Genomic DNA, 14,735 nt, shown 5'->3' with positions numbered 1-14,735 from the left:
CGTCTGAAAGAAGAATGTCATATACACCTAGAATGACTTGAGGGTGAGTAAATTATGGGCAAATTTTCATTTTTGGGTGAACTACCCCTTTAATGTTTTTCTTGTATTTAGCCTCAGGTAGGCCCTATTCCTTACTAATTGGTCACACTCATACTTAGTGGTGTCAACAATAATCGATTCGGCAATGCATCGCAATGCGGGGCATGCACGATTCAGCATCGATGCGGCTAAGTGCCATAATCGATCATGTCATTGTTTATTTTCTGGCCTTGAGTTGGACAATAAAGTTGTGAAGTTTCAATTACTTCCGGGGTCATAACAACAACAACAATCAAGATGGCTGAGGCGGAGGGAGATTACTGATTAATTAAAACACTTATGTACACTGCTGGAAAAAGTTGGCTGTTATTATTGCTCTATTTAATTTTAAATGGTTCTAAAGCAGAGAAGAGAAACATTTCTCATTCAAAGCACTGAAAGCAGTGATTTATGTTTTCTTTTTCAGGTTTGAAAATGCCATATCCAATACCCTGTACCATTCAATTAAATTGTATTTAATGACATTTATTTCAAAGATACAGGAGAGTGATAATACCTGACTGCTTGTATTGCCTCATGACTGATTAAAAATTTGCCTTGTTGTGTGCAGTAGAATTTTGATGCATCGCAATGTATCGTAGAATCGAATTGAATCGAATCGTTACCTGGTGAATCGTAATCGAATTGTGAGGCCAGTCCCAATGCACACCCCTACTCATACTCATCGGTGATCAAATGTGACCATACACCTTTTTACACTATTTTTCAATTAAATAAATGTTCTATATTTTAGTTTAATAATATTTATTGAATATTTTGAGGATATCTTTTGGTACTAAATAGGCCTACTATTTTTGCAATAATTATGGTCCATTAATGACCACTTAAAATATGTTTTTATTATTTATATTACAATTAGTGTAGTAATTAAGGTTAAAATAGAGAATTCCAATGCAAAAGGGCAAATTAGAGTCATTTTGTGGCTGGAAAAATAATATTTTTTATTTGTAATGCCATTACCCACCAGGGGCCTATACCATGAAGCCAGTTTAGCTGGCTAGCCAGATATGTTTAAGCTTAGTTTGTGCTAATCCTGGGTTTTAGGTACCATTAAAGTGGTTTGGCTTTTAGCGGTGTTCATCTCCATAGTAACTTACGCTCCACGGCTAACCTGCTCCAGGGCATGTTATGTTCTGGATAAGAGATCAAACTGAAATTGGACCAATCAGCTGTGAGCAAAGTGACACACCTCTACTGCAATAAAGTCACTCCCCCTGTTTCTACTCCAAATTAAAGGTCACTACATAGCAAATGGCTATTAAAGACTAAAGTGTCTGGCTTTTAACAATGCTTATTTATAATAATAATAATTTTGAATGATTTAGATATAATTTATGTAATTATTATACCGTATTCAATTACACATGTATCATTTTAGTTAATCAATCATTAATAGGCACTTAGTTAAAATTAATATAAATAGCCTATACAAAGGTCATACAAATAAGCTTTAAAATCAATAAATAAAGCTATAAGAATTTCTACATTACTCAATTCTCTATATATCAACTAAACTAACTTCATAACTTTTACTTGCATTGATGTAGTGAATATTTTCTTTAAGTTATACTCTTTTATTGACAGCTCTTTTCTTCTTGCTGTGTAAATTTGTTTAAATTCTTAATATTTTTCAATTCTACAGAAGAGAGAAATGAATCTTGCTGCTTCTCTCGCGAGAAGTGAATCTCAGTTTTACTGATCCACAGCATGTGATTGGCTGTTCACTGCTGATGTCACAGCTAAACTCCTAAACTCCAGATCAAAGCCTGAGTTGACAGAGAAAGCTGATGATCAGCATCATGGGACACACAAAGCCCAAATAGATTGGTTTGGTCTTGTCAACTCTAAACTAATCCTGTAACCCTGAGTTTGTTAACCTACCATCATGGTACAGGCCCCACGTGCCTGAATGGCTCTTTAATACATATACATGTGTCTAGTCTGGTTGCTCAAAGTATTGCAGATCATAACTGCTTACATATTTTTAGGTTTTGCATTTAAATACATATTTAGACATGACCAAACGCTAGATTTCTTTAAATGTGAAATTTTAAAACCGGCCCCTGGTGATTTATGAAGTTGGCATGCCATACCTATATGGGGGTCGGTGTAGCAGCATGTATTTTGATGAGAAAATGACACCTCTGGCCATTGATTCTGTTGGGTCGTTTATCAGTCACAGATACTGTACGGACAATCTCACCCAATATGGCTCAGTTTTTCTATATATCTAAAAAAGTGATTCTACACAGGCTAAACTGGGTTAACCCCATGCATTTACAATGTGGGGAAATTGACTGTTTTACCCCACGCCACGCCCCCAGCTATTACACGACGCCGACAAAGTTTATACAATATATTTTCAATTCAAACCATAAATGCATACTGAAAATCTCTTTGAAAAATGTGTTTAAAAAATTACATTTCAAATTTTGTTTTTCGTGGCTAAGAGCAACAAAAGTACATAGGGGTTAAATCCTGACTGAGGTTTTCATAATTCATGCATGAAAGGTTAAGGCATGAATAAATTATTTTCACAGGAAAAATACAGTGTATGTATATATATATATATATATATATATATATATATATATATATATATATATATATATATATATATATATATATATATATATATATATATATATATATATATTATCTCTTCTTCTTTTTTACCTGTCCGAAGATTTGTGGACTGAAGCATCTCTTCTCCTCTCCAAGGTGCTGGTGAACTGCTCAAAGCAAGCATTGATAGAACTCACAACATCAGGCGGAGGTGTTTCGAGGAATAGCTCCGAGTGCGGATCCAATTCGATCAGATCACTAACGTGCGCCATAACCGGCACGATCTGCTGCGTGTTCGGCGACTCAATTTGCGTTCTGACGTCTTCGCTACTTAGAGCCATGGTTATTTAATTTAATATGACATGAGAATTGTCATGTATTCGTAGACTTGCGTGATATCTATTATCACCGATTTGTAGCACTTCTGACGGGCGCTTATGAGACATGGGCTGTTCCTGAAACAGATCAAGCATGAACACAAAAGTACTGGTAAAAAAAGAAACTTCTATGCCAAACATATCCACATGTGTTCATATGGCGGGCGCCATGCACTTCCTCCCAGGAAATGCATAAGCTGAAGTGTTTGAAGCGCATGCGCACGCCATGATCAGCGGAAAAACAAGCATAAAACACTTTTTACAAGGCAATTGCAAATGTTTTATTGAAAATGTAATCAATTAAATACAATTAGCAAATCATAATAATACCATTAAATATGAAGTCACTTTATAAAATTATAAAATCATTGTTAGAGATCATCGCCCCTAGCGGCGAACCATTGAAACGGTTATGACGTAAGGAAGCCTCGTTTACTTAAATCACGTGACTTGGCAGTTTGATGATGTGCTCCTAACCACTGATTCGAAACAAAAGATTCGTAAAGGTTTAAAAAGTCTTTATGAAGCAAGCGCGAATGATTGGAAAAACCACGGATTCGTAACAAAATATTCGTAAAGGTTTTGAAGCTTCATGAAGCAGTGTTTCGAAACCATCTGACAGATTAATACACGCACACACCAAGACGGATGGCAAACACAAGCAAGACCGAGAAGTTCCAGCTGCATGTTCCAAATCTCGAGGAATTATGTCAGGGTAATAATCGCATTTCATTTTAATGTGTGCATGTATGGGTATTGTTGTTGCATGTAGGCTAACTATTTTTCTTGCATTGTGCTTGAGTAAATCCAAATGACACCAAATGAGTCCAAAGTTCAACATGCCTATTAATCATTTGGATCTTTACGCACAGACTAGCGAAATTCAAGGCGTAAAAACAAAACAAAGATGTAGCAATAATTTAAAACAGAAAGTTATAGTATATGTGTATTACAGTACCATCATATTTGAGAGTAGGCTATTTTAAAGAAATGAAGGGCATCAAAAAATAATTATCTAAAAATGAAATCCTATTAAATAAAAGGCTGAGGAATTGAAGAATCAATGGATAACATTTATTTTTAAAGTCGGCATGAAACGAAATTTGCGATAGTATTTTCTTTCTAATATGGGATGGTCACACACTATTGAGAATGAGATGTCGTCACGACACAGCGCCCCGCCCCCAAATATCACGGCATCCTCCCCTTTCCGCCATTTTGGGAGGATACCCACCAGGTTTTTTTTGTATTTTTTTTTTTTTGTTTGTTTTTGTTTTGTTTTTTTCCCGCCAGGTAATGTATTCGGACAGAGACTGGAGAAGAGATATTCTGATGATTAGTTAGTTTTAATCCACCCAAGCCGATCGGAGAAAGCAGCGGCTGGTAAACGTACGCCATTATTTCACCACAGGGTGTGGTGGTCATGGTCTAAACTAATGATCGCGATGCTGAAGTGTGAGACACTTGATGAATACGAACCTTAATTTATTTGTATTAAACATGTTGATCACTGTTCTGTCATTTTTCATTGTTAATCATTTTACTGTATGTTATAAACATGTTTATGCCCAAAACACTTAATTAATATTCAAGGTAGGCCTAGTTGACTGTCATTTCCTCTACTGTGTGCATCACTGTTTAAGATGAATTCAATATTTAACATTGTTAACGTTACATTCATTTAAGGCACGTACCGAGCATTCATTCTACTTAAAGGGTTAGTTCACCCAAAAATGAAAATTCTGTCATTAATTACTCACCCTCATGTCGTTCGACACCCGTAAGACCTCCATTCATATTTGGAACACAAATGAAGATATTTTTGTTGAAAGCTGAGGGCTGAGAAAGGCTTCAGATAGGCCTCCATTGGCATTCAGTACATTTACACTCCCAAGACGCATAAAAGGCACTTAAAACGTCATTACAAAGTCCATCTCACCACAGTGACTCTACAATAATTTTACGATGCGACGACAATAGTTTTTGTGCGCAAATTTAACATTGTTAACGTTACATTCATTTAAGGCACGTACCGAGCATTCATTCTACTTCAGGGCTCCAGAGTGCGACTAAATGGTCGCATTTTGCGACTAAAATTTGAGAGTGTGCGACTGAATTTTACATCCAGCCGCACATGTACGACCAGTAAATTTGCCTGCTGTCGGTACTGAAGAAATTAAGAAAATACACGTACTAATTATAATTGATAGATGTCTGTCAAATTCTATCTTTGCCAGCCGTTTCTATATGAGATAATATGAAACCATTTGTCCGTGATGCATTTTTGCTATTCGCAATCCAGAAGAGAGAGAAAGCGAGCGCGCTCTCTCACGTGGAGCTACAGCGAAGACAAAACCACAGTCAGCTTAATGAGTTACAATGGCCAAGAACTAAACAAAAGTTTAGTCTGCTTAAACTTTAGGGATGTGCTGTGATATTAATCTAATTTTATTTTCGATTTTGGCTTCCAAGAATTATAAAAAGATGGTGTGAGGTAAAACTATTCCTATAGCCGTGTTCGTCGAGCTCATCCTTCCCTTCACAGCCTTGCGCTGTCATTTCTCCCTAAAGCTAAACTAAACGTCAGGTTCAGTGATTGTTGTAAACTGCAGTCTCTACTGTTGCTAAACTGCGGGATGTGTTTGATAATAAAGAGCTATTAAATGCACAATAATCCGCGCAAGAGACGCTGTTTCCAACTTCAAGGCGGCTTATGCGTGTGTGCTGCGAAATGGACCGACTTGCACTTAATATTTTAGGCTTCGTGTGCGCGTTAAACCATCAAATAACCGGTGTCAAAATGACCGGATTGGAGAGTAGTTATTTTAACAGTTTATATCTTAAATGGGCGTAAATAGTTTGGAGAAATAGGAGAATATGATATTCTTAGTTCTACATTCGATCAGTCTTAAAGGGGCAGCGTCTAATAAACCTGCTGACGATTGAGCCATTAATTCGAATCGAACAAAAGGCAAATAGAAAATATTTACATCTCTTGAATTAATAACTTTAGCTTTTATAAGCATTAATCTATCAATTTATACAGTGAAAACTATGCAGTGTTATTTTACATTTCATTACTTTATTAGATTTCTTTGTAGGTTTGTTCTTTACTCGAATGTTAGCAGACCTTTCGAATGCCTGCACACTGGTCCATTTACAAATAGATGTTTTATATTTTTGTTCAAACTTTGCGGTTTCTTTTGCTATAGATATTTTACTTTTCAGATTATGAAGCCATGTTAATTATGTTCTGAATTATGTTTTTTTTTGTTTTGTTTATTTAAAGGTCCCGTTTTTCGTGTTTTTTTGAAGCTTTGATTGTGTTTACAGTGTGCAATATAACATGTGTTCATGTTTCGCGTGTAAAAAAACACAGTATTTTTCACACAATTTACTTATCTGTATACTGCTGTTTTGACGGTCCTCAAAACGGCTTGAAACATTTCCCTGTTCTATGAAGTCCCTCCTTCAGAAATACGTAACGAGTTCTGATTGGGCCAGCGGTTCCCGTGTTGTGATTCGACAGCAGCTTAGGGCACGCAGAGCGCACGTTACCGGAAAGGTCACGCCTCTCACCATAACGGGGATGCATGCGCTCAATGATCTCTAAGTACAGCGTCCCTGGGAAAGCCAAACAAAGGTGACTTGACTCCGGGATGAAAATAACAGCGCCTCGACGACATGGCAACAAACAAACTATACGAACGCAACCTAACGCAACACTTCCTATTCTCCACGCGGGAGCAACAAGACCACGCCCCCTTTTTCGCGCGTTCTTGTGGGCGGAGGTTAGTCGACATACTGCTCTACTGACGTAATTAAAGCAGGAAATACCAGGATGTAGTCCTAACCAGCCGTTCGCTGTAGGCTTTGAAAGGGAACTTCTGTTAAATAAAATATCTCGCTTGGCATTGAGCTTTGAGCTTTATAATTTTACAGGTATTATAAATGCTCTAACAGCAACATTACACACTAACTAAAGTTTGAAAAATGGGATCACGAAGAACAGGACCTTTAAATATAAAGTATAATAAAAAGAACCGGTAAGTATACTGTTAAAGTACCGGATCGATAAGCAGTATCAGTAAGAGTAGTAATACCATTAAAACCTTAACGATACCGATCCCTATTAGTAATTCAGTGGAAATTAGTAGATTTGGTTAGCATGTTGATTTACGGTGTGCGCCCCTAAAATTTCTGGTTGTGCCCCTAAAATTTTCAGTTGGGGGCCACTGTGCTCCTAGTGAAAAAAGTTAGTCTGGAGCCCTGTACTTAAAAGGTTAGTTCACCCAAAAATGAAAATTCTGTCATTAATTACTCACCCTCATGTCGTTCGACACCCGTAAGACCTCTGTTCATATTCGGAACACAAATGAAGATATTTTTGTTGAAAGCTGATGGCTGAGAAAGGCTTCAATCAGGCCTCCATTGGCATTCAGTACATTTACACTCCCAAGATGCATAAAAGGCACTTAAAACGTCATTACAAAGTCCATCTCACCACAGTGACTCTACAATAATTTTACGATGTGACGACAATAGTTTTTGTGCGCAAAAAAAATCAAAATAACACCTTTATCCAACTTGTTATTGTCTTCCGAGTGTGCTTCCACGACGCATGGGCGAGAATATGACGCAGATCCGGCGTTCGGACACATGACCCAGAAGCGATTTGTTTACAAGCAGAGGAAGACGCGCGTGTCTAAGCTGTTGGATTCTACATTGATCGTGCTTTAGGTCTCGGCGTAGTTGACAAAATGGGGCTTAAGTGTGCATTTCATGGATTCCCGAACGCCGGCGCTACGTCATATTCTCGCGCATGCGTCGTGGAGGCATACACGGAAGACAATAACAAGTTGGATAAAGGTGTTATTTTGATTTTTTTTTTGCACACAAAAACTATTGTCGTCGCATCGTAAAATTATTGTAGAGCCACTGTGGTGAGATGGACTTTGTAACAACGTTTTAAGTGCCTTTTATGGGTCTTGGGAGTATAAATGTACTGAATGTCAATGGAGGCCTATCTGAAGCCTTTCTCAGCCATCAGCTTTCAACTAAAATATCTTCATTTGTGTTCCGAATATGAACGGAGGTCTTACGGGTGTCGAACGACATGAGGGTGAGTAATTAATGACAGAATTTTCATTTTTGGGTGAACTAACCCTTTAAGAAGGCTGGAATAAAAGCACCAGCACACAAACGATCATTTTAATTTTTAGTCAAATTCATTTAAAAAATGTAAACTCAACAGGTATAAAATATGATCAGTAAGAGAAAAACACTGCTAATGAGGACGAGCACTGGACTGCTGCAGGATAGTGGGGAGATATATTTATTTATTATTCAGAATGCACAGGAAATATATTTATAGAAACATTTCAGTGCAAGGTGGTAAAGAGTTCTGAGTTCTGCTGCGGCAGCTCGTATGGGTCAATGTTTTTGAAATGAATGTCTTCTCTAAATACCTCAGCTTGGCGCTGGTAGTAAGTTTCTCCCTGTAAGAGACCTCTTCTCCATTTCTTCTAAGTTTTCTCGTAATTTCTCTGCTTAAACGCCGCAATGATAATTCCTCGAGCCGTCTTTCCTGCTTTGATCTCTATTGCTCTTACAATGGCAACTGATAGCGTGGGATCCCAAAATGGTGGATGGGCTCAGACTCCGCCCAATTTGTCACGTGACACCATGACGTATCTCCTCATTCTCATATTCATAGGCCCAACGCATGCTAATGCATCAGACCGCAAACCCTGGCCGCAAACGCATGCAAATGTGTCAAGTTTCGCATTTCGCTGCGTTCCAAAGTTCACGTTAACATATCTCAATGTTGAGTGGTCTCTTAATTTTTTTCCAGAGCTGTATACACAAATAGGCCTACATACAGTGAGAAAAATAAGTATTTGAACACCCTGCTATTTTGCAAGTTCTCCCACTTAGAAATCATGGAGGGGTCTGAAATTGTCATCGTAGGTGCATGTCCACTGTGAGAGACATCATTTTTTTTAAAAATCCAGAAATCACAATGTATGATTTTTTAACTATTTATTTGTATGATGCAGCTGCAAATAAGTATTTGAATACCTGAGAAAATCAATGTTAATATTTGGTACAGTAGCCTTTGTTTGCAATTACAGAGGTCCAACGTTTCCTGTAGTTTTTCACCAGGTTTGCACACACTGCAGGAGGGATTTTGGCCCACTCCTCCACACAGATCTTCGTTAGATCAGTCAGGTTTCTGGCCTGTCGCTGAGAAACACGGAGTTTGAGCTCCCTCCAAAGATTCTCTATTGGGTTTAGGTCTGGAGACTGGCTAGGCCACGCCAGAACCTTGATATGCTTCTTACAGAGCCACTCCTTGGTTATCCTGGCTGTGTGCTTCGGGTCATTGTCATGTTGGAAGACTCGGCCTCGACCCATCTTCAATGCTCTAACTGAGGGAAGGAGGTTGTTCCCCAAAATCTTGCAATACATGGCCCCGGTCATCCTCTCCTTAATACAGTGCAGTCGCCCTGTCCCATGTGCAGATAAACACCCCCAAAGCATGATGCTACCACCCCCATGCTTCACAGTAGGGATGGTGTTCTTGGGATGGTACTCATCATTCTTCTTCCTCCAACCACGTTTAGTGGAATTATGAACAAAAAGTTCTATTTTGGTCTCATCTGACCACATGACTTTCTCCCATGACTCCTCTGGATCATCCAAATGGTCATTGGCAAACTTAAGACGGGCCTGGACATGTGCTGGTTTAAGCAGGGGAACCTTCCGTGTAGGGCTGCTCGATTATGGAAAAAATCATAATCACGATTATTTTGGTCAATATTGAAATCACGATTATGTAACACGATTATTTCACATGACTTTGGGAATGTGTTGTATTTATTAAAAATACACCTTTCAACAATTCAATTGAAATTGTAACATTTGTTGTACTTTTTGAACTATTAAAATAAATAATATAACATATATTCAAATCAAAGTATAAAAGTATTAATGTAAAAATGATAATCACAAATAAATAAGATCAACAATATGGTTCGGCTAGATATGCTTTTCAGGTACGTCTAACCTTAGTTTTCAGGTACAGAAATGTCTCAAATGTAAAATAACATTGCATATTTGAGTGCATAAATTAAAGATGAATCCTATTAAACTTACAAAAGCTATTCAATCCGGATCGGATATGCGTCGTCTTTATCGACTGTATAAAGTTCACTTAAGGCATATACAGACTATGTCTGCTAGGATACTCATCAAGATGGACATGTTGACATACGTTTTGTGTGAGTTTGTCCGTTTAAGAGCTAGACTTGAAAGAGAACTCGATATTTGCGCGCTGTGAGACGTGTGCGCGCTCTCGGATGAGCGCACAGAGATACATTTCCTCACAGCGCGCGCGGCTTCTCATTCGCGTCTTCTGGCACTAAACCCGGGTGATGACGGTGAAAACGACTGGTCATATTCAAACATACGGCAGCACTCGCATGCATTGAACAAAGTTTACAAAGAGAGAATTATTTGAAAAATATGAGGGGAAAAAAGGACGTTTACACGGCACCCCTGCTCTCGTCAGTTTTTGTTTCTTTATTAGATTGTCATAGGTCACTCTGTTTAATTTTCAAGTGGTTAAACAAATTCGTGGTGTTCTCTTGCGTTGCAGCCACTACCATGTAGCAAATCTTGCACGTCGCATGTTTCTGCTCGTCGTCTAATTCCTCGAAGCCAAACTGTTCCCAGACAACGGAGTTGGTTTTGCCTTTTTTGCTCACCAAACGCTGCTGTAACTGCCCTCCTTCTGCCATCTTTACTCGCGCAGAGTTTTTAAATTCCAGCGGATGATATGCACACGAGACTCCCGATCTGAGAAAGTTTGTGGCTTCGGGAGGGGCGGATGAGCGCATGCGCGTTTCATTCAGAACGCAAGGCAAAATAATCGTTTTTTCTCGATTGTACTATTTTTGGTGATCGTTGGGAGGCAAAATCGAAATCGAAATTCGATTAATTGCACAGCCCTACTTCCGTGCCATGCATGATTTCAAACCATGACGTCTTAGTGTATTACCAACAGTAACCTTGGAAACGGTGGTCCCAGCTCTTTTCAGGTCATTGACCAGCTCCTCCCGTGTAGTTCTGGGCTGATTTCTCACCTTTCTGAGGATCATTGAGACCCCACGAGGTGAGATCTTGCATGGAGCCCCAGTCCGAGGGAGATTGACAGTCATGTTTAGCTTCTTCCATTTTCTAATGATTGCTCCAACAGTGGACCTTTTTTCACCAAGCTGCTTGGCAATTTCCCCGTAGCCCTTTCCAGCCTTGTGGAGGTGTACAATTTTGTCTCTAGTGTCTTTGGACAGCTCTTTGGTCTTGGCCATGTTAGTAGTTGGATTCTTACTGATTTTATGGGGTGGACAGGTGTCTTTATGCAGCTAACGGCCTCAAACAGGTGCATCTAATTTAGGATAATAAATGGAGTGGAGGTGGACATTTTAAAGGCAGACTAACAGGTCTTTGAGGGTCAGAATTCTAGCTGATAGACAGGTGTTCAAATACTTATTTGCAGCTGTATCATACAAATAAATAGTTAAAAAAAATCATACATTGTGATTTCTGGATTTTTTTTTTTAGATTATGTCTCACACAGTGGACATGCACCTACGATGACAATTTCAGACCCCTCCATGATTTCTAAGTTGGAGAACTTGCAAAATAGCAGGGTGTTCAAATACTTATTTTCCTTACTGTATATACACTGATCAGGCTTAACATGACCACTGACAGGTGAATAACACTGATTATCTCTTCATCACAGCACCTGTTAGTGGGTATGATATATTTGGCAGTAAGTGAACATTTTGTCCTCAAAGTTGATGTGTTAGAATCAGGAAAAATGGCCAAGCGTAAGGGTTTGAGCGGGTTTGACAAGGACCAAATTGTGATGGCTAGACGACTGGGTCAGAGCATGTCCAAAACTGCAGGTCTTGTGGGGTGTTCCCGGTCTGCAGTGGTCATTATATATCATAAGTGGTCCTAGGAAGGAACAGTGGTGAACCCGCGACAGGGTCATGGACGGCCAAGGCTCATTGATGCACGTGGGGAGCGAAGGCTGGCCCGTGTGGTCCGATCAAACAGACAAGCTACTGTAGCTAAAATTGCTCAAGAAGTTAATGCTGGTTCTGATAGAAAGGTGTCAGAATACACAGTGGATCACAGTTTGTTGTGTATGGGGCTGCATTGCCGCAGACCAGTCAGGGTGCCCATTGCTGACCCCTATCCACCGCCGAAAGTGCCAACAATGGGCACGTGAGCATCAGAACTGGACCACAGAGCAATGAAAGAAGGTGGCCTGTTCTGATGAATCGCGTTTTCTTTTACATCACATGGATGACGGGGTGCGTTTGCGTGGCTTACTTGGGAAACACATGGCACCAGGGTGCACTATGGGAAGAAGACAAGCTGGTGGAGGCAGTGTGATGCTTTGGGCAATCTTCTGCTGAAACTTGAATCCTGCCATCCATGTGGATGTTACTTTGACACGTACCACTTACCTAAGCATTGTTGCAGACCATGTACACCCTTTCATGGAAACGGTATTCCCTGGTGGCTGTGGACTCTTTCAGCAGGATAATGCACCCTGCCACATAGCAAAAATGGTTCAGGAATGGTTTGAGGAGCACGAGTTTGAGGTGTTGACTTTGCCTCCAAAGTCCCCAGATCTCAGTCCAATCTAGTCTGTAGGAAAGGGCTCCAGACTAACTTTTTTCACTTGGAGCACAGTGGCCCCCAACTGAGAATTTTAGGGGCACAACCAGAAATTTTAGGGGCGCACACCATAAATCAACATGCTAACCAAATCTACTAATTTCCACTGTATTACTAATAGGGATCGGTATCGTTAAGGTTTTAATGGTATTACTACTCTTACCGATACTGCTCATCGATCCGGTACTTTAACAGTATTCTTACCGGTTCTTTTTCTTATACTTTTTTTTTTTTTTTATAAAAAAAAAAAACATAATTAAGAACATAATTAACATGGCTTTATAATCTGAAAAGTAAAATATATATATAGCAAAAGAAACCGCAAAGTTTGAACAAAAATATAAAACATCTATTTGTAAATGGACCAGTGTGCAGGCATTCGGAAGGTCTGCTAACATTAATATTACAGTAAAGAACTAACCTACAAAGAAATCTAATAAAGTAATGAAATGTAAAATAACACTGCATAGTTTTCACTATATAAATTGATAGATTAATGCTTATAAAAGCTAAAGTTATTAATTCAAGAGATGTGAATATTTTCTATTTGCCTTTTGTTCGATTCGAATTAATGGCTCAATCGTCAGCATGTTTATTAGACGCTGCCCCTTTAAGACCGATCGAATGTAGAACTACTAATATCACATTCTCCTATTTCTCCAAACTATTTACGCCCATTTAAGATATAAACTGTTAAATTAACTACTCTCCAATCCGGTCAATTTGACACCGGCTATTTGTTGTTTATTTGATGGTTTAGACGCGCACACGAAGCCTAAAATATTAAGTGCAAGTCGGTCCATTTCGCAGCACACACACATAAGCCGCCTTGAAGTTGGAAACAGCGTCTCTTGCGCGGATTATTGTGCATTTAATAGCTCTTTATTATCACACACATCCCGCAGTTTAGCAACAGTAGAGACTGCAGTTTACAACAATCACTGAATCTGACGTTTGGTTTAGGGAGAAATGACAGCGCATGACTGTGAAGGGAAGGATGTCGCGCTCGACGGAACACTGCTATAGGAATAGTTTTACCTCATATCATCTCTTTATAATTCTTGGAAGCCAAAATCGAAAATAAAATTAGATTAATATCACAGCACATCCCTAAAGTTTAAGCAGACTAAACTTCTGTGTAGTTCTCTTGGCCATCCTCACTCATTAAGCTGACTGTGGTGTTCGCTGCAGCTCCACGTGAGAGAGCTCTCTCTCTCTCTCTCTCTCTCTCTCTCTCTCTCTCTCTCTCTCTCTCTCTCTCTCTCTCTCTTCTGGATTGCGAATGGCAAAAATGCATCACGGACAAATTATTTAATATTATCTCATATAGAAATGGCTGGCAAAGATAGAATTTGCCAGACATAACGTCTACCAATTATAATTAGTAAGTGTATTTTCTTAATTTATCCAGTACCGACAGCAGGCAAATTTACTGGTCGCACATGTGCGACTGGATGTAAAATTCAGTCGCACACTCTCAAATTTTAGTCGCAAAATGCGACCATTTAGTCGCACTCTGGAGCCCTGTAGGATGTGCTGAACAAGCAAGTCCAATCCATGGAGGCCTCACCTCGCAATTTACGGGAATTAAAGGATCTGCTGCTAACATCTTGGTGCCAGATACCACACCACACCTTCAGGGGTCTAGTGGAGTCCATGCCTCGATGGGTCAGGGCTGTTTTGGCAGCAAAAGGGAGACCAACACAATATTGGGTCATAATGTTTTGCCTGATCAGTGCACACTAGGGATGTGCATCTCCATAACTGAGGCCGATACGATACGCATCTCAATGCATAGCCAACGATACGATACATTAAAGATACATGAAGCAGCTTGCGATGCGATAGGATACGATACACCCCTGTTACGATGCAGTGCGATCCGATTTCAATTCGAATCAACACGATTCGATGCAGTATGATGCAATGAAACAA

The 14,735-nt window shown here is 39.3% G+C and overlaps 2 protein-coding genes across 3 annotated transcripts in view; one reads left to right on the top strand and one right to left on the bottom strand.

Moving 5' to 3' along the window:
- pho (phoenix) overlaps positions 1-3,245 on the bottom strand; it is a 70,314-nt gene extending 67,069 nt beyond the window's left edge. The window contains exon 1 of one of the 2 annotated variants that reach the window (XM_079816088.1): positions 2,776-3,245. In XM_079816088.1, the coding sequence (XP_079672214.1) occupies positions 2,776-3,005 (230 nt within the window). In that variant the 5' untranslated portion in view covers positions 3,006-3,245. The remainder of the gene's footprint in view (positions 1-2,775) is intronic. The other variant, XM_079816089.1, reaches the window with a different exon arrangement.
- A 227-nt stretch (positions 3,246-3,472) lies between these two features.
- cUnh11orf54 (chromosome Un C11orf54 homolog) overlaps positions 3,473-14,735 on the top strand; it is a 76,395-nt gene continuing 65,132 nt past the window's right edge. The window contains exon 1 of the mRNA XM_079815664.1: positions 3,473-3,756. Within this exon, the coding sequence (XP_079671790.1) occupies positions 3,690-3,756 (67 nt within the window). The 5' untranslated portion in view covers positions 3,473-3,689. The remainder of the gene's footprint in view (positions 3,757-14,735) is intronic.

Source organism: Gobio gobio (assembly GCF_949357685.1).
Source record: "Gobio gobio genome assembly, chromosome: 4".
Taxonomy (NCBI): Eukaryota; Metazoa; Chordata; class Actinopteri; order Cypriniformes; family Gobionidae; genus Gobio; species Gobio gobio.
Note: the sequence above shows the minus strand (reverse complement) of the source record. Positions and strands in the feature narration are given on the sequence as shown.